General features: G+C 57.6%; 1 protein-coding gene across 1 annotated transcript in view; it reads right to left on the bottom strand.

Moving 5' to 3' along the window:
* The window catches only part of ADAMTS17 (ADAM metallopeptidase with thrombospondin type 1 motif 17), a 268667-nt gene that overhangs the window by 139318 nt on the left and 105758 nt on the right, over window positions 1-23591 (bottom strand). The window contains exon 8 of the mRNA XM_051822951.2: window positions 15431-15536. Within this exon, the coding sequence (XP_051678911.2) occupies window positions 15431-15536 (106 nt within the window). The remainder of the gene's footprint in view (window positions 1-15430; window positions 15537-23591) is intronic.

Genomic DNA, 23591 nt, shown 5'->3' on the forward strand with positions numbered 1-23591 from the left:
ACCGTCTCCTCGTCTTTGCGTCACTGCAATGTCTAAAGGGGCACGCAGCTCCTCTTCAGCCAGACCCCAACTAAACGTCCCCCAGGGAGTGTCAAGGCAGACAGGAAGCGTCTCTCCCAGGGGCTCGTCTCTCAACAAGCACCCAGCGGCTACAAACGCCTCTCAGTGCAGCGCTGCTCCGTCCCAGGCCTCCTGGCCTCCCCGGGAACAGCACGAGCACTCGCGACACTCGTGGAGTCCAGCTGCTCCCTCCTGCACTCCCGAGAGCTCACCATCCAGCTGGGTGAGCCGTTCTGGACTCTGTCTTCCCAATGACGCTCGCAGCGTCAGCACAGGACATACGCCGTCTTCTCTTTTCCCTCTCTCCCAACAGCACTTGCCTGTTTTCTGTCTTCAGGCTGCTCGCTTTCCCTTCAACGCTCCTGCGTGATGGTCCACGCTGCACGCTGGCTTGCAGAGAAGTTCTTTCAATATGGGCCAAAAGAGCTCGATCCATGGGAAGCGACTGAGGGCTCTCGGACCACCCATTCGGTTATCTAGATTAGTTCTCACAGGACCTGGTGCCCTGTGCAACCTCCGGGAGTATGAGAACCAGGTGAGACCCGCTGGGCCACTGAGGCGGCAGCGAGCACGCCCGCCGGCAAGGGCAGGGTCAACTTTCAGTGGGCTCGGCCCTTAGGGGAGAAGGCGTGGCCATGAGGCTTTGGCTCTTCCACGGGCCAATCGGGCATCTCTGCTGCCCTCTGGAAATCCCACGTCTGAAAACGTCATGGCTCTGGGAGCGCATTCTTGAGCCTTGTTTCACAAGGAAATGTTTATTTGAAAGTCAGAGTTACATAGAGAGGGAGAGAGAGGTCTTCCATCCGATGGTTCACTCCCCAACTGGCTACAATAGCCAGAGCTGCGCTGGTCTGAAGCCAGGAGCCTGGAGCGTGCAGGGGCCAAAGCACTTGGGCCATCCTCTACTGCTTTCCCAGGCCATAGCAGAGAGCTGGACCAGAAGTGGGGCAGCCAGGACTTGAACCAGTGTCCATATGGGATGTCGGCATTTCAGGCCAGGATGTTAACCCACTGCACCACAGTCCCGGCCCCGTGAATTGTATTATAATTCTTGCAGCAGTTGCTATGTGCACAGCAAGGCCCATGGAGAATAATACCAGGTGGTCTCAGGGCACACGATTCTGTGAGTGCTGCGGCGAGCATTCTGGATGTCAGGGTTCACACTAACCCGCCAGGGTCCAGACGCTTCCACGCAGCATGGAGGCTGCACTGGTCTTCCAGCCCATGGGCAACCGTGCGCCCACTGTGAAAAAGGAAGCAGCTGCCTTTCGTATCAGATCTGAAAGACAACGCGACACACTGACCTTCCAGGTCTGGAGCGTCCCAGCGAGGCAGCCACGAGACCGACTGTTCACACGGTGCCACCAGCGGTGAGGACGGGAGAAGCCCGAGTGTCAGCCTCCACCTCCGAATGGACAAGCAAAGCGGACGGGACACCCAGAGGGGAAGACGGGGCCAGCATTTCACACCCCAGGCCACCGGCCCAGAGTCTGCCTGGCTGGCAGCTCAAAGACCCCCGTGCTGGGGACTGTTGGGGAGCACGGGCCGTTTTTGTCCAGTGCTTCTGCAGTCCTGTGGCCCCCACGCATCCTCTATATGCAAGACCCCCAATTCCCAGACCACCCATGTTCTGACTGGCCAGCACACTGCCTGCTGGGGTTTGGTCAAATATTTACCCGATTCGATGATGCGTCAAGTTCAATGTTTAGACTAGACCGGGCTGTTGCTGACAGGTAGGATCAGTGGTGACTGCTCCAAGCACACCTACGAAGACACTGGCTTCCCTGCTGCAGGGAAGTGGAATGGAAACTGGGTCTCCAACTCCGGGAGCCAGCCCAAGACCCCAGGAGCCAGCCCAAGACCCCGGGAGCCAGCCCAAGACCCTGGGAGGCTGCCGACACTGCACAGGAGGCGAGGGGGTGAGGAAGATAAGGGGCCGCAGAGGAGGTTCCAAAGCCAGGACGAGAAAGCTACAAACTGCCCCACCCTCTAAAAAAAAAAAAAAAAAGAAAGCAGCTTTTCTCCTAAACGTCACCAAGTGATAGCCAAGCCACCAAAAAACACTAATTCAGTCACCACCAGACGGCGTACATGACGGAGCTGCAAGGCTCCCCTTGCTGGGGACGCCACAGGCGGCAAGGCATCACACAGGCTGCTGCTGGTGACCTGGTGTGGACACCTGGCACACGGTCAGCCACACCAAAGTGCAGCAAGCACAACCACGCACGGACGCAACTCTTGATAAGGATGACAGAGGGCTGTGCGACTGGTTGACACGTCCGCTACACTTCCCATGGTAACCTTAGAATACACGACCTCTACCTAGAAACACACGAGTGTAAAAAGGAAACAGCACAGCCCGTGTGACCCTGGCAGCAGCCTCCAACAACCCCTGCTGGCTGTGTCTGCTCTGCACCCCGAGGCCGATGCTGCACACACCACCTATAGGGCAAGTGCAACGTCAACGTCAGGGTGGAAACGATGTACGGCTCAGACGGAGTCCAGGCGGCCGCACGGCTCTGGGTGTACCTGCAGCTGGAAGCAGAAGGGGCTTCGTGGAGGTGCCTCGGGGGTCTTTTCAAGAGCTCACGTGCACAGGGACATCCAGGTAGGCCTTGGGTCCTTGCCCTCTGCGCAGGCTCCCAGGTGACACGGATGCCCTGGGGCCCACACTGTGCCCTGGAAGGCAGGCACGGGGCGTCCTGTGGAGTTTGCTACCTGGGCAGCACCAGGTGTGGGGCTTCCTCACTCTGACCTTGGCCTGGATGGGGGTGTTGAGGAGACCCTGTCCAGTGAGGATGGACAGTTAAGCTGCAGGGGGAGAAGGCAGGGTCAGGAGCTGGTCCAAGGAAGCCAAGGTTTGGGGGACCAGGCAGCCGCTTCTCCTTCATCATGCATCTCTTCCTGCTTCTGGGACACAGTTTCCGACACCCCTGGGTGGGGAGGTGCAGAGCCTGTGCCATGGGATGAAGGGCCCTTAATTCATCCAGGGCATCCGCCCCCTGCACAGCCACCAGCAGGGCCACCTGCAGGTGCACTGGTGTCACCGACTGAACCAGCTGACGCTTCTGCGGCTGGCCGGGGGCTCCTCTGGGCAGCAGCCGGCCTCATGCGACTTTTGGTCATCCGGGGTCTGGTCACTCGGTCCTCAGTGTGTCTGAAACTCTCCCACGGCAAGGGGGCCTGCTGCCTCAGCCACACCCTCCGTGTGGGGACACTGCTGCCAACGTCCACTTCTGAAGACCCCCACTGCGGCTCTGCCCTGGCCTTCTCTCGGACAGCCCAGCCAGTCATAAGCCGAGGAGGCCGTGGCCAAGGCACGGTGCGGGTTCCGGCGCCTGAGGCCACACGCAGCTTCTGCCGGCAGCTGTCTGCCTCACGCCGCAGCATCACCAGGGACCTTATAACCAGAAGCTTCTGCCGGCTCAACTCCAAACCAGCCACCCTGCCTTCTTCCCGCTCTGCCTCGGTTCCCGGGACAGCCTGCAGCAGGTGCCGGCAAGTCAGGGGCACACAGGCCCCCGCTCCACACCACGCAGTGTGGGCACGCTTCAGAGATGTCGTGTTTCCAAGACTTCCTGTGACTCACTGAGGAACCTGCCACCTCCCCCATCCCATGTGCATCTGCTCATCTGTGTTTCTTCCTAAGAGAGGCCATCCCAGGTCCACACGCCACCCCCGGCAACCACCAGGCTCTGCTCTGACGTCAGGAACCCAGTGCGTGACCTCTGTGGCCGTCTGACCTTGGTGTTCTCAAACAGACCAGCACAAAGAGGGCCTACCCCAGTGTGCCACGACGGAGCTCGTGGCGAGGCCCCCGGGGTGAGAATCTCCCAGAGCAGTGGAGAGCGGATGCGCAGTGGCTGTGTGGGGGAACATGGACACAGCCCCTGGAGAGAGGGCTGCATCCCAGCCCGCCCCTGCCACCGTCCACAGTGCGAGAGCAGGAGGCACCCTTCTGGGAAGAGTTAGGAGCACCCAGCAGCGGGGGGAGCCCCTGGGAAGGGCTCAGCCATGGCCTGGGCCCTGTTCACCTGTGGGAACGGGACTGTCTGCAGCCTGAGGCTCCGGTCTGAGTCAGCACTCAGCCGCTGGGAGCCGTGGGAAGCGACCTGACTCACCACCTGCAGAACGACACTTGGATCGCTCTGGAGGTCCCTTCCAGCTCCGAGAACCAGGAGAAACGCCACTTCGGTGGAAGCTGCCAGAGCTGCGGACTCCAACGAGCAGATCAGGGTTGTCTGATTGCAGGCCGAGTCTGGGAAGACTCAGAGCCCGTTCTTCAGCCAAACGCAGGGCTCCCCCCCTCCCCTGCCTCCCGGGGCCATCCTGGACGCCCTCCCTGCAGGCCGGCGCGATCCGCCCCATAATCAGATGCTGAGCACTGCTGGGGGGACACGCTCACCAGCCCGGCCTGTGCGGCCCTCTTCCCAACCACGAGGACACTCCGGGGGCAGGGGAGGCCTCGCGGCAGCTGCGTTTCCCATCCCGCCAAGCACTGCTGGGGCGCCACTCGGCACAGGTGCAGCGGCATCTGCCTGCACGCTGACGAGCTTTTAATGGCTTTCCGTCTGTTTGTGTTCCCCTGCCTAGGAGCCGGGCGCGGGGCCTGGGCGGCTCCCATCTGGGAAGGCCGAGGTCAAGGTCCTCTTAAGGACAGAGGCTCTAGACTTTCCAGACACCTGGAAGTCATGTTCTCACCAAGGACTGTGCATCAGCCAGAGGACTCCAGAAGAGGGCCCGACAGCCCCCTGCAGCCCCTGCAGTGCGGACAACAGATCACTGCTGGGGCAGCAAAGGGCGGCCAACAGCTGGGACCCTCCCTGCTGCTCTGCTCAAAGCAGCACCCCCAGTTCCAGCCGCCTGCCGTGGGGAGGGTGTGGAGGACACTCCCTGGGCCCTGTGTGTGTGGAGGAGGGAGGAGGAGAAGGGGAAAGGGACAAGGGACAGTGCAGGCGTGTAGGTCTGAGTCTGGGCTCAGCGGGGTGCATCAGCTACCAAGAAACAACTCTGGGGTTCTCAGCAAACTGGTAGGAACAGACAAATCCATAAATAAAAGGCAAGGAGGTGTGCGTGTTTCACACAACCTGGGAAGGCCACACCCAGCAAGTGCACACGTGGCTTTTTGAAGATTTATTCATTTATTTGAAAATCAGGATTAGAGAGACAGAGCAGGAGCCACTCCCCCAATGGCTGCAACAGCCAGGCTGGACCAGGGCAGTCAGGAGCCTGGAACTCCATCCGGGTCTCCCACATGAGTACAGGGCCCCAAGCACTTGGGCCATCTTCTACTGTTTCCCAGGTCCATTAGCAGGGAGCTGGGGCAGAGGTGGAGCAGCTAGAACAGGAACCTGCACTCTTACGGGCTGCCATCTTCACAGGTGGCGGCTTTACCCACTGCCCCACACACCAGCCCCAGGACACACGGCTCTGGTACGGGGCCCTCGGGAGTCACTCCCAGCCCCTCTGCAGGAAACGCGAGAGCCCACGAGCACAGCCAGCAGCACCATGCACCCCTCCATCGGGAGGGCAGGCTGTGTAGACCCTGGGAGCCAGAGAGGAACCATCCGGAAGTCAAGCAGGACCCAAGGCACCCCCTTTCCTGATCCTCCAGGAAGGCCAAGCCCCCGATTCCTACTGGCGGGAAAACACGGCCCCTGCGTCCCCAGGGTCTCCACACGGCGACAGCATTTCCAGGAAGTCTCTCTGCGCAGTCCCTCCCTGGTGAGGTCGGCACGGCTGAGACCTGTGCCAGGCTTGCCTGGCGGAACTCCCCAGCCAGACACTCAGGTAAGGGTGGCTCCTGCCCACTGGGGTCTGCAGGGAGTGACCACACCCAGGCAGTTGTCTCACGGGAATCACCAACAAGCATGCCGTGGTCTACACGTCTGCGTCACAGCTGGACCCATGCCCCCCCCCCCACACACACACCATGGCAATTCCGGTTCTGGAGACATTTCCCCCTGCAATGCTCGCTCCCCTGCCCCCGGCTCCTACCCTGGCCTGACCCCACCCATGAGCCATGCTTCCAGAGATGGGAATCTTGTACCTTCTGGGCTGCAACCAGGTGAGCATGTACATGGGCAGAGGGTCAACAGGACATCCCCGGGATGTCCACAGTCCTCCGCTCACCTGAGCTCAGTGTCACATCCCAGCCGGAAGCATCCAGGGTGACTGGGTCTGGCTGTGACAGGTGTCCTTACTGGAGGACACCGGCCGTCCCATCCCACCTGCAGGAGAGAGCAGGGCAATCACGTCCGCCTCTGCTCAGGCTTCCACACTCCCCCTGGGTGCACCTGCCAGGACGGTGCTTACAGAATAGGCGGGCAGCCCCAGAGGGCGGGGCGCCTGTGCAGGTCTGAGAGCCCACGTATGAACGCACAAGGCTGCGACCAGGTCCGTGTGTGGCATTCTGTCTGCGGGCAGCCATGTGGCTGCTCTTTGGGCAAGCACCACTCTTAGTCAGTGCATCTGCATCTCAAAGCCACAGCCCAGGTTCCTCTCCCGTGGCCCCAGGTACTCAGTACCTGGACCTGCCCTGCCAGGTGAGATTCCTACAGGCCCCACCCATGCCTCTACTTCCCGTATCCTAGCTTCTGCTCCCAGGCTCCTGTCCCTGCCCCACTTAGGTCCTGTGTCTCTGGAGAGGGCTTGGATGAGAGGCAGCAGGACTAAGCTTATGGCCATGAGTGCGTCGGGCAGGTGGAGCATTCAGGAGTGGCCAAGTGCACATTTGGAACTCGGGGTGAACGAGAGAGGGCTAGCGTCCTGATGACCTCAGCCAGGAAGGGGGCCCAGGGCGACAGGGGAGTGGAGACAAGGGACAGAAGCAAGAAGGTGGCAGATGCCACAGAGAGAACCAAGGAGAGCCCCGGGACGTCAGGTCTGCTGGGTTTCTCACCTGGGGTGCACGGGAGCCTCCCGCAGAGCCCTCCTCAGTCTCCTCCCCCCGGAGAGGTGGTTTAACCACCCAGGATGAGCGGTGGCCACAGCACAGCTATGCGTCCCCTACGCCCCGGCACAGCTACACGTCCCCTACGCCCCGGCACAGCTACGCGTCCCCTATAGCTATGCGTCCCCTACGCCCCGGCACGGCTACGCGTCCCCTACGCCCCGGCACAGCTACGTGTCCCCTACGCCCCGGCACAGCTACGCGTCCCCTACGCCCCGGCACAGCTACGCGTCCCCTATAGCTATGCGTCCCCTACGCCCCGGCACAGCTACGCGTCCCCTACGCCCCGGCACAGCTACGCGTCCCCTACGCCCCGGCACAGCTACGTGTCCCCTATAGCTATGCGTCCCCTACGCCCCCACACAGCTACGCGTCCCCTACGCCCCGGCACAGCTACGCGTCCCCTATGCCCCGGCACAGCTATGCGTCCCCTACGCCCCCGGCACAGCTATGTGTCCCCTATAGCTATGCGTCCCCTACACCCCGGCACAGCTACGCGTCCCCTACGCCCCGGCACAGCTACGCGTCCCCTACACCCCGGCACAGCTACGCGTCCCCTACGCCCCGGCACAGCTACGCGTCCCCTACGCCCCGGCACAGCTACGCGTCCCCTACGCCCCGGCACAGCTATGCGTCCCCTACGCCCCGGCACAGCTACGCGTCCCCTACGCCCCGGCACAGCTATGCGTCCCCTACGCCCCCGGCACAGCTATGTGTCCCCTATAGCTATGCGTCCCCTACGCCCCCACACAGCTACGCGTCCCCTACGCCCCGGCACAGCTACGCGTCCCCTATGCCCCGGCACAGCTACGCGTCCCCTACGCCCCGGCACAGCTACGCGTCCCCTACGCCCCGGCACAGCTACGCGTCCCCTATGCCCCGGCACAGCTACGCGTCCCCTACGCCCCGGCACAGCTACGCGTCCCCTGCGCTCCGGCACAGCTACGCGTCCCCTGCGCTCCGGCACAGCTACGTGTCCCCTACGCCCCGGCACAGCTACGCGTCCCCTACGCCCCGGCACAGCTATGCGTCCCCTACGCCCCCGGCACAGCTATGTGTCCCCTATAGCTATGCGTCCCCTACGCCCCCACACAGCTACGCGTCCCCTACGCCCCGGCACAGCTACGTGTCCCCTACGCCCCGGCACAGCTACGCGTCCCCTACGCCCCGGCACAGCTACGCGTCCCCTATAGCTATGCGTCCCCTACGCCCCCGGCACAGCTATGTGTCCCCTATAGCTATGCGTCCCCTAAGCCCCGGCATAGCTACACGTCCCCTACGCCCCGGCACAGCTACGCGTCCCCTACGCCCTGGCACAGCTATGCGTCCCCTACGCCCCGGCACAGCTACGCGTCCCCTACGCCCCGGCACAGCTACGCGTCCCCTACGCCCCGGCACAGCTACGCGTCCCCTACGCCCCCACACAGCTATGCGTCCCCTACGCCCCGGCACAGCTACGCGTCCCCTATGCCCTGGCACAGCTATGCGTCCCCTACACCCCGGCACAGCTACGCGTCCCCTACGCCCCGGCACAGCTACGCGTCCCCTATGCTCCCTCAGCTGGCTCTGTTCAGAGCTCGCTTAGACCCAGTCCCGCGCTTCTGTGACCCGTATTTTTCAGAAGTCAGAGATGGAGCCTACCCCGCCAGAACAGCAAATGGGCGGGAATGTGGGGTTGGTGCAGCAGTTAAGACGCCCACAACCCACATCAGACCACCTGGGCTCGCAGCCTGGCTCTGCGTCTGACCCAGCCTCCCGCTGATGCACACCCTGGGAGGCAGTGATGGCTCATGTACGTGGGTCCCTGACATCCACGTGGGGGACCTGACCGAGCTCCGGGCTCCTGGCTTTGGTCTGGCACAGCCCCGGCTGCTGGGGGTGTCTGGGGAGTGAATGAGAGTGTGGAAGAGTTCTCTGTCTTGGCCTTTCAGCTCAAAATGGAAACTGAACAGTCTTCCATTTCTCTACACAAAGATAGGGACCTTCTCTTCCTTCTGAGCAGGCGCTGGGAGTGCACCAACTCTACCCCTCCTGTTTCCAGTCACCCAGCCCAGACGACCCTGCCCTTAGCTGCTTCCGAGGAGCCCCAGCCTCCCCGGGTTGAGCCGTGCCTGCGAGCACAGCGTCCTGGCTTTTCCAGGGGAGACTCGCTCTGTGCCGCCCTGGTGCTCCCGCACCAGGAACCACGAGCCTCCCCGGGACGGGCTGTGCTGTTAGTCCCACCTCTCAAGATGAAAGGCAGCCTTGCCAGCTTTGAGAGATCTGTTTGCTTCCTTTTTTAAAACGTAACTTCCAAACTGTCACCAGTAGCAGACAAATTACAACCGAATGTCACTCTCAAGTCACCAGCAACCCCGCCTCGATCTGGGAAGGTTTCCCTTTGATTTTGTTCTTGCTTTGTCTCACGGGCAGTCAGCATGAACTTGAGCTTCCAGCCTTCACAAGGGACTGTCCTTCTCATGGCCAGAGACGAGCCTCAAAAACAGAGGACTTTGAGAGAAACAAACTCTCACCGTCAACGTCTCTATTCTGCAGGTGAGCCAAGAGGTAGCGTGGTGCCGCCTCCCAAGCCAGCAGCCCAGGTGCCAGGTGCTCACTGAAGCAGCTCAAAGCTGTGGTCAGGACAGCTGCTACCCACAGTCAGCCCCTGCCCGGCAGACACAGAGCACCCAGGTTCTCAGCAGGACCAGTGCCAGGACGTGCAAAGCCTCCGGCTCCTGTCGAGCTCGGGCTGGGAGTCCTCGCCCACCTACACTTTGTCAGGGCACAGCATCAGAAAGCTGTTTGCTTTTCCTGCAGTGTGAAGCCTGCCAGGAACCTCCATGCCACAGCATTCACTGCCCTTAAGCAGAAACCACCCGGGTTTCTAGATAAAAGGCAAGCTCTCTATTGTATTTCCCCATTTCTTGTCATTTGGATCTTACTTTAATGGGCCTGTATTGCACATTTGTCGTCACAGAAGTGATCCCAAGTCATGCTGAGTAGAGACCATAAAGGCAGAACTTGACATACAAATGTAGAAGAATGAAATTAGATCCATACCTCTTAGCATATACAAAAATCAACTCAAGATGGATCAAGGCCGGCGCCGTGGCTCAATAGGCTAATCCTCCACCTTGTGGCGCTGGCACACCGGGTTCTAGTCCCAGTCGGGGTGCCGGATTCTGTCCCGGTTGCCCCTCTTCCAGGCCAGCTCTCTGCTGTGGCCCGGGAGTGCAGTGGAGGATAGCCCAAGTGCTTGGGTCCTGCACCCACATGGGAGACCAGGAGAAGCACCTGGCTCCTGGCTTCGGATCAGCACAATGTGCCGGCCGCAGCACGCTGGCCATGGCGGCCATTGGAGGGTGAACCAACGGCAAAAGGAAGACCTTTCTCTCTGTCTCTCTGTCTCTCACGGTCCACTCTGCCTGTCCAAAAAAAAAAAAAAAAAGATGGATCAAAGACCTAAATTTAAGACCTGAGACTATGAAGTTGCTGGAAGAAAGTGTAGGGAAAATATTCTAAGACATTGGTATAGGGGACGATTTCTTGGATAAGATCCCCAAAGCAAAACTAGACAATACGAAACTGAGAATCTTCTACATATCAAAGTAAACAAATAACAGAGTAAAGAGGGGGGCTGGCGTTATGGTATAGTGGGTAGGCTGCTGCCTGCAGTGCCCTCATCCCATATGGGCACCGGTTTGAGTCCCAGCTGCTCCACTTCTGATCCAGCTCTCTGTTATGGCCTAGGAAAGCACTGGAGGATGGCCCAAGTCCTTGGGCCTCTGCACCCATGTGGGAGACCCAGAAGAAGCTCCTGGCTTCAGACCAGCCCAGCTCCAGCCGTTGCAGCCATTTGGAGAATGAACCAGTGAATGGAAGACCTCGCTCGCTATCTCTGCCTCTATAACTCCATCTTTCAAATAAATAAATAAGTCTTTTAGAAAAAATAGAGTGAAGATACAGCCAACATAAAGGGGAAAAATATTTGCAGGCTATCTGACAAAGATTAACATCCAGGATATAGGGGCCGGCGTTGTGGTGTAGTGGGCAAAGCCACCGCCTGCAATGCCAGTATCCCATATGGGCACCGGTTCAAGTCCCACCTGTTCTACTTCTGATCCAGCTCCCTGTTAATGTACCTGGGAAAGTCGTGGAAGGTGGCCCAAGTGTTTGGGCCCCTGCACCCACGTGGAAGATGTAGAAGAAGCTCCTGGCTTCTGGCTTCAGCCTGGCACAGGCCTGGCCATTGCAGCCATTTGGGGAGTGAACAAGTGGCTGGAAGATCTCTATCTTTCCCTCTCTCTCTGTATCTATGCCTTTCAAATAAATAAAAATCTTCTTTTTCAAATATCCAGGATATATCAGCAAATCAAACTCCCAAAAATAAAAAAACAACAACAAATCCAGTTAAGAAATGGGCTAAGGACCTCAAGAGACTGCTCTCAAAAGAAACACAAATGACCAACAAATATATGAAGAAATGCTCCACATACCAGCCATCAGTGAAACAGGAATCAAAACCACAACGAGGTATCACCTCACTCCCGGCAGAACGGCTGTTATCCAAACACAGAGGGCACCAAATGCTAGCAAGCATATGGAGAAAGGGAAACACTTTTCCACTGTTGGTAGGAATGTAAATTAGTGCAGCCACTGTGGAAAACTGTGTGGAGGTTTCTTTAAACATAAAATAGACTTGCTATAAGATCCAGCAATCCTACTACTGGGTATACACCCAAAAGACACGAACACATTGTGTCAGAGTGACACCTGCACCACCCTGTTCACAGCAGCACTGTTCACAACAGCCACACACGTAATCAACCACAGTGTCCATCATCAGACAAACGGACAGTGTGGTGTAGATACACAATGGGAAATCATTCAGCTATAAAAAGAGTGAAATTCTATCATTTGCACCACAATGGTTGCTATCAGAGGACACCAAGTTGAGTGAAAAACAAGCAGACACAGAATGTTCTCTTATATATATGGGAGCTGAAATTTAAAAAACAAATTTAAAAAGCAACACTCGTGCATATCAGTTTTGCTGCAAATATAGTGTTTTGTCAAACTTTGTTTTAAATCTTTGTCACACTGTTAAGAATGGCATACTACTCTAGTTTTAGTGACCCATGATTGTCTTAAAATTTACTGTGTATGAATGAAATTTGATTATTCTTTACAGCCCATGCCTATATCCCCGGTGAACTATGATCTTTTTACTTTTTACTTGTTGAATTCTTTATTTAGTGGAGCATTAATTATGCCTTTGAGTACAATGTAAACTGAAAACATCATCTCAAAAATAAAAAAATAAGAAATAACTAACAAGCAATACTTGCTTCCTACTCTATGAAGTAAAAGCTAAACACTATCTACTCTGAAGACTGACTCAATAGCACAGTGGCGGCACAGCACCTAACACGGTGCCTGGCACACAGCAGGTGCACAATGAACAAGAGCTCTGACGGGCCAGAAACATCATTAGCACACTACTGATTCACACACAAGGCAGCAGTATCGACGTGACCGTGGCAAGAATTTTCCACTGACTTCGTAATTCACAATTATAGCACTTTATAAATACACTGTAAAAACATAACTTACAATTGAATTAACATCTTAAGTTTTAGCTTCTAACTTAGAACTTGGACTGGAGCCAGTTACCAGCACCAAACACATGAGGTTGGAACCACTGAAAATGAAAACTACGCACACGGAGAGACTTAGAAAGAGGAGAAGGACAGCGGTATGACGCCAGCACGCGGATGAGTGACCTGCTGGAAATGAGCCCTAAGGTAGCCAGAATCACGTCCACTCCCGTGACGCGGAGTTTGATAAATGATGCATGCAGCTCATCTAAACTGATTTTCCTCCCGACACCTGGGCCTAAGAGTGGCTGCTCACCCCGAACCTTCTGGGCACCTCAGGTGAGCAGCAGCAGAGCCGCACCTGCCGGTGCCCCTGGGCAAAGGCACGCGCCCACTCCGGGACCCTTCCCCGTCTCAGGGCCAGTGGGGAACTTCCTAACACCCCCTAAGTGCTCCACTGCGCTCCTACACCTGCAGTGGCTTCCGGGTCTCCTGCCCGCGAGGCAGGGTGGCCCAGGGCTCCCCCGACAGGGCCCGTCTTGGCCTTTACAAGTGGTCCATGTGGTCTGGGTTGCTGCTCCGAGCCCAGGTGACCATGGGGCTGGTGGGCAGGCAAGATAGGGCTTTATCACGGTGCGGGGGAGCCGCTTCCCGGCACTTACAAAGAACCGCAGACGACAGGTTTCCGTGGGGAAACCAGCCAGTGGGAGAGCCAAGTGCTGGTGTGATTGTTGGCTTTGATGAACAATGCCTGTCTGTTTCTGTGGGTAATTAAAGTTCAACAGAAGCTATAAAGAGCTCTCCAAGAAAGTCTAAACAGCCTTTGGCTGGAGGGTACAGCAGCGCGACTCAATCTAACCATTCATCTTTGTAGTTCCCGGTGCTACTCCACACAGGTGTTACAACCAAGCAGCTCACCTGGGACAAACAACCCTCGGGGCTGTGACCATCCCAGGAGCAGAGACCTCCGCGCAGCCCACGTGTGCCCCACACACTTGCACACAGCCCTCCCACGTGTGCCGCGGTGCCGAGCGCTGCCACGAAAGACCGCAGTTGCCATGACTGTAGCTCAGGTCTTCCCACGAGGGGGCTTCAAGAACTCCTAGCAAATGCGCGTTATAGAAAAACTATGCATGGGTCTCAGTAATTTTTTTACAACAAAATAAAATCATAGCTTTGAATGCCATTTTTTCCCATGAACTTTTTGAAGGACTCATATTTAAAACTGACCAAAGGTCCCTAATGAGCTGGATGCTGGGAAATGTGTTGACAGCTCTGCATTGTCCCAGCCAGAGGTGGGTGGTTAGTGAGGGGGCACTGCCACGGGCTGGCCGTGGCCTCTGGCACAGGAAGATGTTTGCCAAAGCCATTTGGTTTAATGCTCTTTTTCCCCAGAAAATCACTCAGTACAGATTTTTTAACAACTCCCTGCCATCAGTACAAATTTTAGTGCATTTAATTTTAAAAAAGTTTGGGCAAGATGTTGTTACCAATACAGGTTGAGCATCTCTTATCCAAAATGCTTAAACATTTCAGATTTCATATTTTAGAATACCTGCACATACACGAGGTGTCTGTGGGCCAGGACCCAAGTCTAAATGTGACGCTCACGTGTGTTTTATACACATCTTATACGTGTGATGAAGGTGGCTTCACACACTAGTTCTAGTGCACCTGCATTTTGACTGTGACCTATCACATCGGCTCAGGAGTGGGATTTTCCACTTGTGGTGTCATGCCGGCACTCGAACACGTCCATATTTTGAAGCATTTCAGATTTCAGACATTCGGATATGGGATGCCCAACCGCATTTTAAAAATCCCATCAAGTTGAAAGCACTGTATTCAGAGCCAACTGCGCATCTTGCCTCGCCAGCCCCCAGGTGGCTAGCATGGGATCCCCTCGGGTGATGCAGAGGAACTCACACACAAACGCGACTCCCACTCTGCACCCACACCACGACACTGAACAGGTGCACCAAAGCCAAAGTCGCTATGGAAATAGGAGACATTACGATGGCACCAGACCTCAAAACTACAAAAGCAAAGCCGGGCACGTGGCTGAGGCTCGAGGCAGACGGTTGCTTCGGCTGCTCCCTGGGCACCGACTTCACAGCTGCAGAGGCCTCGGCCAACCCCGGGCCCTCCCTGCGGCAGGCGGGAAGGAAATCTCACGGGATTCCTTTTCCCTGGGAACTAGATTTCCACCTTACTCTGCTCCATCCGATCCAATATGCATTTCCCACTGTTCCGCACGCTCTCTTTGAGGTTTCCAAGTAGGTATGTAACCGACACTTACTCTGGAAAAAGAGTAAAACCTAGGACCACAGTTTGATTGACAGCTGTCTTCCTGCCACCCGAGCCGCCCTGTGGGTGAAGGACAGTCACTCACCCGTGTGTTTCTTCACCTGAAAGACACGGAGGTGGCCTCGGCTTCTGCCTGCAAAGGCACCTTTGAGCTCTAAGGTTCTCTGGTTATTCCGCCCTAAACAGAAGCATTTCTGTGTGCAAACAGAATGAGTTCTACTCAGGAGGTTGGACTTGGCTTGGAACTGGCTGAAAGGAAACTAGAAAGCCAATCACGCAAAGATAAACTTGACAGCGCATCCGAGACCACGCAGGGGGACAGAACTAAGTGAGCCGCTCTGAGAAAGTCCTCTTCCCCTCACTGAGCTGGCCTCAAGGACAGCCAGGCGCATCGAATTAACACGTCAACCCTCCGGGTCAGCCTGCTCAGCGGGGCTGGGAGCCTGGCTCGCAGGACGTACAGAAGCCAAGGGAAAACACGTGGTCAGAAAGGAATCCGAAGACGCAGAGCGACCCGGGGACTCATACTTACTTGTGGCCCAGCTCGTGGGCAATGGTGAACGCCAAGTTGAGACCATTGTCTTCGGCAAGCACGCACTTCCTCTTAGCGCTGCACACGCCTCCCAGGTACGCGATGCCTGCAGCGAGACACAAAACACACCCTCTTCAGAACGTGGGCGCCAAGGCCGTGTGGTCAGCGTCACGTGGGACCTGCAGTGGGGCAGGCAGGACCGGGTGGCCGCGGCGGGACCGGCAAGCCTGCAGGTTTGTGTTCACCCAGCAATAACCATGATGGTAACCACAGACAACTGTCAAGCATTCGACGTGTCAGGTGGGCTGCTGCGTGGTCCACACGCAGGACACTTCAAGAGTTCACGCAACGTGGGATTAAAAGACAAGCTTATTTTGAGGCAAAACACTTGGAAAGCCATGTATATGAGAAGCTCATATTATGAAAAATCTGCACATGGATTAAAAAAATTTTCCCACCAAATAAACTTTGAATCCCATCTTCCATGAACTGCTTGAAGTGTCCCGTTTAATCCTCCTCACCGAGGATGGAGGAGACACAGGCGCAGAGAGGAAAGGTAGCTTTCTCACGGTCACCAGGTTCGCCCCGGGACCTGGGATCCTAAGCCGGATCTGTGCAGCTTCAATGCCCAAGGCTGGGAACAGGCGAGGCCGCAGGGAAGCAGTCACTGTGCAAAGCTAAGGGAGGCCCTTGCTCTTCCGAGCGCCTGCACACCCCCAGCGGAGCCTCCTTGAATTCTGCACCTGCACACTTTTGTCTAGACCTGGTCCTGCGGGGATCGATGCTCTCAGATGCCCCTGGGGTGCCAGCTTGGCTCCAGCTCGCCAACAGCAGCTGGGGAAGGCTGGGCAGAAGGTTCTGGAAGATGCTCACGAGCCCTGAGAGAGTGTGCAACCAGGACCCGGGGGAGCAGAGAGAACACGAGCACAGGACGAGCCCCCAGGCCAGCTTCTTCCTCTCCACACTCAGCAGACCCGAGGACCCAGGGAAGCAGAGAGAACACGGGTGTCACCAGCGCCCAGGCCAGCTTCCTCCTCTCCTCACACACTCAGTGGACCCGAGACCTCACCCTGAGAGCCTGCATGGCCAGGCAGCCTGCTCCAGCAGGAAGGCGGGGCAGAGAGAGGTGTTAGCAGGACGATGCACACACACGGGGACACAGAAGGGGACACACGATGGCACTGCAGGAGGGAGGCGGCTGCAGGGAAGAAGGCTCTGGGACTAAAGGGGGTGTGAGCAGCACCTGTTGGGGGAGGGGCTCTGGGCGGCGGGCACAGCAGGGCAGGAGGACAAACCCTCCCCTCCCCCTCGACCAGACTTCTGGAGGCCACACTGCAGGCCCCGTACTGCCCGCGTAATCTGCACACTTCCATCCACCCTGCACCCTGGACGAAGAAGCCTCATCGCCCAGGCCCCCCAGACCCCCCAGGATGGGTCTCACTTGGGGCCCCTGGACACCTGCCCTCTGCCCTCCTGGTACTGGTGCCCTCTGACCCCTCCGAGAGCAGCCCTTCAACAGTCCTGTGAGACACACAACTGGGTGGGGAGGACAAGGAGGCACTGGAGGCGGCGGCTTGTGCTCCCTGCTGTGAGGGCAGAGCCAGTGCAGAGTGGCCTTGGGCCCCCTGGGCGTGAGGCCCTGCTGCGGTGGCTGGGAATGGCAGGTGGAAGCAACACCCAGCTGGACCGGCCCTGGGAGGGGCTGTGGCGGCTGAGCAGGGCCACCTCTTGTCCACCACAGATGCTGCCCAGCTGCCCTGCTGTGGCTGACTTGTACAAGGTCCCTCAGGGCGCAAGGCACTGGCAGGCAGGGCAGGAGTTAAGGGTGACCCTGCACCCAAAGAGCTGAATCAACCTCCCCTTGCTGACATCAAAACCAAACTGGTGCAGAGCTCAGCCCCACCCAGGCACTGCCTCCTTGCTGGTCCCCTGGGCCAGGTACAGAGAGGAGGCTCTGTGGAGATGCCGTTCTGGGCCCGGGCCCACAGTTCAGCTTACATCCCTGCACCAAGCCTGGGTACCACACCACGTGTCTGTTTTTATTTGGAAACGTGCAATGTGGCAGCCCAAGACTGAAGAATTTAAAATAAAATTAAAGAAAGAAATCAGAAGCTATTTGCCCATGAGATGATTCTGTTGCACGTGGACATCATAAACCAACAACGCCGGCCGCCGGGAGGAATGGAAAACAGCAAAGGACGTGGCCTGGCTTCTCGGTGCTGTCGAGGTTGTCATTTTGGTTTTGTTTAAAACTGCCTGTGTGGGCTGCTGCAGAGGGCCAGGGGGTGGGCGGACGGCGGCTGCACAGCCTTGCCGGCAGGAGTGTGCAACACACGTGCACACCCACGCACACGCTTGGTCGCACTCCAGCAGTGTGGATCCCGCCCACCCTTGCCTGGGTCAATGCATCAAAGTGAAAGGATCCGGAGACGGGTGGGAGACGAGACCGGGCTGAATGTGCTGAGCTTGCTGTGGCCGGGCCCGGCCGCTGCTGAACCAGCAGCCCTCAACTGCCACCCCAGCACTTCCTGCGGCGCCGGCCGCCCAGCCTACAGCACCGGGAACACCAAAGCCACGAGCCTCCCGGTAACTGCATCTTAATCCTTCCAAGGCCCAGGCGACTTCTCTCTCTCGTTAGAAAACACAGGACCTGTTTAGTCAGTAGCATTGTTCTCGCACAAAGGCGTACTGGGGTCCCCTGCCTCGCAGGATTTGCTGGGGCAGCGCCCCCCAGGTCCCGAAGCCCAGTGAGGGAGCAGACATCAAGGCGCTCGGGCCCCACTGCCGCAGCGCAGGAGCTGCTGCCCTGTGGACACAGGGGTGGCAAAGCTCGGGGGGCAGGACACGGCCTGGGGGAGTTCCTCGTCATTAAGCCATGGAGCATCCGCAGGAAATCATGCCACTGTAGCCCACCGCTGTCCATGCTTTCTGGAAATAAATGGCTACAGGGAAGGGGGACCCGAGACCCTCCCATTGCCTCAAGCTGCACAGGGCACCGACCTGGAACCCCCGCCAAACCCCAGGGCGTGCTTGTCAAGAAAGGAGGAGAAACCAGTGCTCACGGCATTCATCCGTCAACACTCATGGTCTGCGACACGGGGCGGGGGGCTGTGGAGCCAGGGGTGGCCCGACGGCCAGGCCTGGGCTTCCTGGATCCTAGGCCAGCGCTTCCGATGCTCTCAGCCTCCTGGGACTTGAGGTCCCCTCTGAGAGACGTCACAGTGGAGCTCACAGGAATGTGTCGACAAACGTCAACCCCACGAGGTTGCACAGCTGCTGGGGAGCCCCAGGGAGCAGAGGGAACGAGCGCTCTGCACGCCTCACTCCCCCTTCCTGGTCCCGTCTTACAGATGGGAAGGCGGGGGCACAGCGCCGGGTACAGGCTCAATCCGCGCCCTCACCAGGACACAGAGGTAGGGCTCTCTGCCTCCAACGCTGCTGCTCTGCCAGGCAAACCCTGGGCCTCCCCAGCCAAAGCTTTGGTGAACAGCCGCAGTGACTCAACTTCAGGGCTCAGAAGGTCGTCCCAGATCTTAACACCTTCCTGTGTGGACACGCGGCTGGAGTCAAGTAGGCTTTCGTGTCTAAGTCCAAACTTCTTTTAAGCCAAAAGATGAAAGACCCAAGGCCAGCTCATTAATCAATTACTTAATTGGCACAGCATTAATCCACCACCTCTGACACTGCATCCCGTGTGGCCACCAGTTCAAGTCCCTGCTGCTCCACTTTCTTACCCAGCTCCCTGCTGATGCACCTGGGAAAGCAGCAGCAGACGGCGAAGGGCGTGGACCCCTGCACCCAAGTGAGAGACCTGGATGAAGCTCCTGGCTCCTGTCTGGCCCAGCCCCAGCTGTTGTGGCCATTTGGTGGATAAATCAGTGGATGGAAGATCTGTGTGTATGCGTGTGTGTGTGTGTGTGTGTAACTCTGCCTTTCAAATAAATAAATCTTTAAAAAAAAAAAAAACTAAAGGAACACGTCCAACAATGTTGACAGTAGTTTGCGTTAGGTTGTGCTGTTGGAATTGGAGATCTTTTTCATTTTCTCCATTTTCTTCTTCTAGGAGGAGAATTCAAAAAGTTCATGGAAATATATATTATAAAAAAACATGCATCGATTTCAAATGTTTGTGCACCAAAATAAACTTAGCTGTCAGGTCCTCTTCCCACGAACCCTCTGGAGTTTCCCTCATTAGGAAATTAAATCCGACTTGAACCTGGTATAATTAACACGCGTGTTGCTATAACAACTAGAGTGACTGACTGCACCTCAGTTATCCACGGTGGCACACAGCAGAGGTGGAGGCCAAGAACACCAGCCCTCTGCCCTGACTCGGCACGCACGGCGCTTCTGGCCAGAAAAGCACAAGTTTGGGGTCAACAAGCACAGCCCAGCACACGCTTGCCCCCAAGACGGGGGCTCGGCTGCATCACCACCCCTTGGCACGGCTCAGGGGAGCAGAACCCTCTCCTACATCGGAGTGCAAACAGAAAGCTGCACTGAGTCTCTGACTCCCGGAGAAACAGGTCTGACTCATCCAGAGACACGAGCCACGTGCACCGGACACACAGACCTGCCTCGCCAGCGTCACGTGGACCCCCTCTCTCCTCTCTACACAGAGGCAATCAGGTAAGCACATTAAATCATTTTCTTCCGGGGCCAGCGCTGTGGCGCAGCAGGTAAAGGTGCCGCCTTCAGTGCCAGCATCCCGTATGGGCGCTGTTTCAAGCCCCGGCTGCCCCACTTCCCATGCAGCCCTCTGCTGTGGCCTGGGAAAGCAGTAGAAGATGGCCCAAGTCCTTGGGCCCCTGCACCCACGTGGGAGACCCGGAGGAAGCTCCTGGCTTTGGACTGGCCCAGATTCTGCCATTGCTGCCATTTGGGGAGTGAACCAGCAGATGGAAGACCTCTCTCCTCTCTCTCTCTCTCTCCTTCTCTGTGTAACTCTGATTTTCAAATAAATAAATAAATCTTTTAAAAATTTATTTATTTTTAGTAGAAAGCATGGCACCAAGAGCCCGTGATTCCTAAGCGTGGGGTTGGCCGTTTGGCCCTCTTTAGACGTAACAAGCAAACAACACGCACCTGTGTGAGCTCTGGTTATCTGGTGAACTGCTGCGTGTGAGCACGTGCAGCTGGGGGGCTTGGCCACGCTCCAGACCCGCATGGGCTCGGCCTCTGGGAGAGCCAGTCAGGCACCCACACTCAAGGCCCCAGCACCGTCACGGGGGCCACTGGGACATCCCACTGTCAACTACAGAACGCACCTGGCACCCACGCACAGGGTAAACATAGCCGTCCACATCAAGCCCCACTTTCAGGCCCCTCAACAGAGTGTGTGCTCTCGTAAACCTCACCTATAGCTGTCGGTGTGGCCAGCAGCTAAGAGTGCGTGCCTTGGAGTCCAGGAAGCAACAAGTGGAAAATCAGCCACAGCCGACTCCTGTTGTTCACGGTAGCTGCGTTCTAGCAAATACCACCACCACTGAATTGTAACCCCGGTGGAATCCAGATTCTTCTCTGGGAGCCATGGGCTCCAGATTTGCATCAGCCAATCTATATGTCATCTGTGTGTTTGTTTAAAGACACCCTATTGGTCTGCCAGGAGACAGACTCCAAAAAGCTCATGAAAAATAAAAGTTTATTTGGGTAAAAAAAAATTCAGAAATCCACGCATAGCATTTTTTTTTTTTACAGGCAGAGTGGACAGTGAGAGAGAGAGAGAGAGAGAGAAAGGTCTTCCTTTGCCGTTGGTTCACCCTCCAATGGCCGCCGCGGTCGGCGCGCTGCGGCCGGCGCATCGCGCTGATCCAAAGCCAGGAGCCAGGTGCTTCTCCTGGTCTCCCATGGGGTGCAGGGCCCAAGCACTTGGGCCATCCTCCACTGCACTCCCTGGCCACAGCAGAGAGCTGGCCTGGAAGAGGGGCAACCGGGACAGAATCCGGTGCCCCGACCAGGACTAGAACCCGGTGTGCCGGCACCGCAAGGTGGAGGATTAGCCTAGTGAGCCGCGGCACCAGCCTTAGCATTTTTATAACATGCATTTTCCACAAACCTTTTTGAAGATCTCCTTGCATGGATTTCAAAACTTTTCACACCAAAATATCTTTTAATTCCATTTCCCACCAACCTCCCGAGGAGCCTGCCGATGCTGCTGACTCACGGGCACTGCCCTGGCAGCCCAGAGCGCGCCAGCTCACACTGCACGTACCCAGCACTCGGGTTTCTCCCCAGGCTGCCCCCTCCTGCGCCCAGGAACAGCAGGTAGCACGGCAGCCCTATGCCTGGGGCGTTTAAAACAGCGGAATCAGCACAAACCCAAAGAGCGTGGCGCTCGGCGGGAAGCGGCGCTTGTTGACGCTGGTCTAGGAGTCGACAGGAGAAGGCGGGGAGGCCTGGCTCGCCCTCAGCCCGGAATGTGCCTGTGCGGTGACTAAGCGTCCCCACAGCCCTCGAGTCACAAAGGCACTAATTTAGCAAGTGGGTGAATTCGCGAGCCCAGAGCACGGGTCTCAAAAAGTCAGGCGAAGTGAGGTCCTCATCCGTCACAGGAGACATTCAGCTTTCATGTAGGGGCTGCTTCTGCTGCCCGACGGCACCATCAGTCCGTCCTCCTCTTCAATTTTTCTTCTGTGCTTTCCAAGGCCAATGGACCACAAGGCCGTCATCCCTCGTAGGCACAGGGGCCCCACGGAGACTCCGTCAGGGGCTTCCGGAACAGGCACTGATGCCTGGCAGGCAGGGCCCGGGCAGGTTCAGCTCAGGACACTGGAGGAGCCTTGAACCTGTCTTGTTTTCACAAACACTTCATCAGGCGTTTCCTGACGGCCTGCACGCTGCGGCCCCGGGCCAGGCGCGGCCTGTAAGTTGAGCCAGAGCAGTGCAGGCCTTGAGAAAGTAGCCTTCAGAACGTCACTCCCAAGACAGACACGAGAGCAGGTGGACAGGTGAGCAGAGGGGTTCTCAGCCGGGCCCTGGGGCCCCACGGGTGGGCGCTGGGGTCTGTAAGACGGCTGCCCGGTGACCGAGTCCAGCCATGGCCTCTGCAGACAGGGGGCGAATGGAGACTGCAGGTTAAGGCCTCCTCAAGCGCCCGACTCTGCCCCCAGGTGGCGCCCCTCTCCGGGTCACCTGCCAGAGCACAGGGCCCCGCGCTGAGCCTCACCCTCATTCTCACTTCTATTCCCCCCACCAACATCGCTGAGCGCCCTGGACCAGGTGGGCTCAGCTCCGTGTCTGGGGAGCACTGAGGGCACCACTGTGAGTGCAGCAGGCTCCACCCCAGCACCCCTGGGCCCTCCCTGGGCCGTCTTCCAGCACCTGCCATGCGGAACACGTGACCACCTGACAGCTTGCTCGCCGCTGCAGGTGTGCAGGTTTGTGCGTGGGGCCACGTCCCTGGGTCCCCCTTGCGCACACGGTCACTGACGGCCATTCGCCATCGCCACCTGCTGCACAGCCACCTGACAGGCGATGGGAGGGGCTCTGTGTTCAGGACACAGTTTGACAACAAGGAACCCAGAGCCAAGCTGAATAGGCTGCAGAGAGCCCCGGGAGGGAAAGGGCGAAACGGCGGCTGGGTGGGAGCGCGGACGTCAGCCAGCTGCCTTTGGGGCACAGAGTGACGTGCCTCGGTCACCTGGCGATGGGGGCCCCGCGCAAGTCACAGCCAGGGATTCCCAAAAGGAGAGCCGACGGCCCCCGGGGGGGGCAGAGGGGAGACATCGTGGCAAGTGGAGACCCGACGTTCATACCATTGGGCACTGAGAGATGCCCAGTCTCCAGCAACGTGCGACAAAGACGCAGACAGCCTCGGAGGGAGGAGGGAATTTCCCAAGTAACACAGCACTGGGCTGAAGCATCAGGGGCCGATGCAGTCTCTTCACAGCCCCGGAGAATCCCAGTGGATGTCAGGGAAAAGAGCAAGGCAGCAGGCGCTGGACCCGACCTTCCAGGCCTCCTTGGAAGCCGTGGGCCTCAGCTGGCGCACAGTGGGCCTGCAGGAAGATAGCTTTGCTGCTGGCTCCGCTCGGTGAACCCCAGCAAGAGCAGAGCAGCAATGGGCAGCCAAGGTGCACAGGGCCCCACCTGGCAGGAGACGCCAGCCGCCGCCGCTTCTCACTGGACTCTGGAAAACCGCGAAGGCGCCAAGCTGGGAAGC

This window comes from Oryctolagus cuniculus, chromosome 12, assembly GCF_964237555.1.
Source record: "Oryctolagus cuniculus chromosome 12, mOryCun1.1, whole genome shotgun sequence".
NCBI classification, from domain to species: domain Eukaryota; kingdom Metazoa; phylum Chordata; class Mammalia; order Lagomorpha; family Leporidae; genus Oryctolagus; species Oryctolagus cuniculus.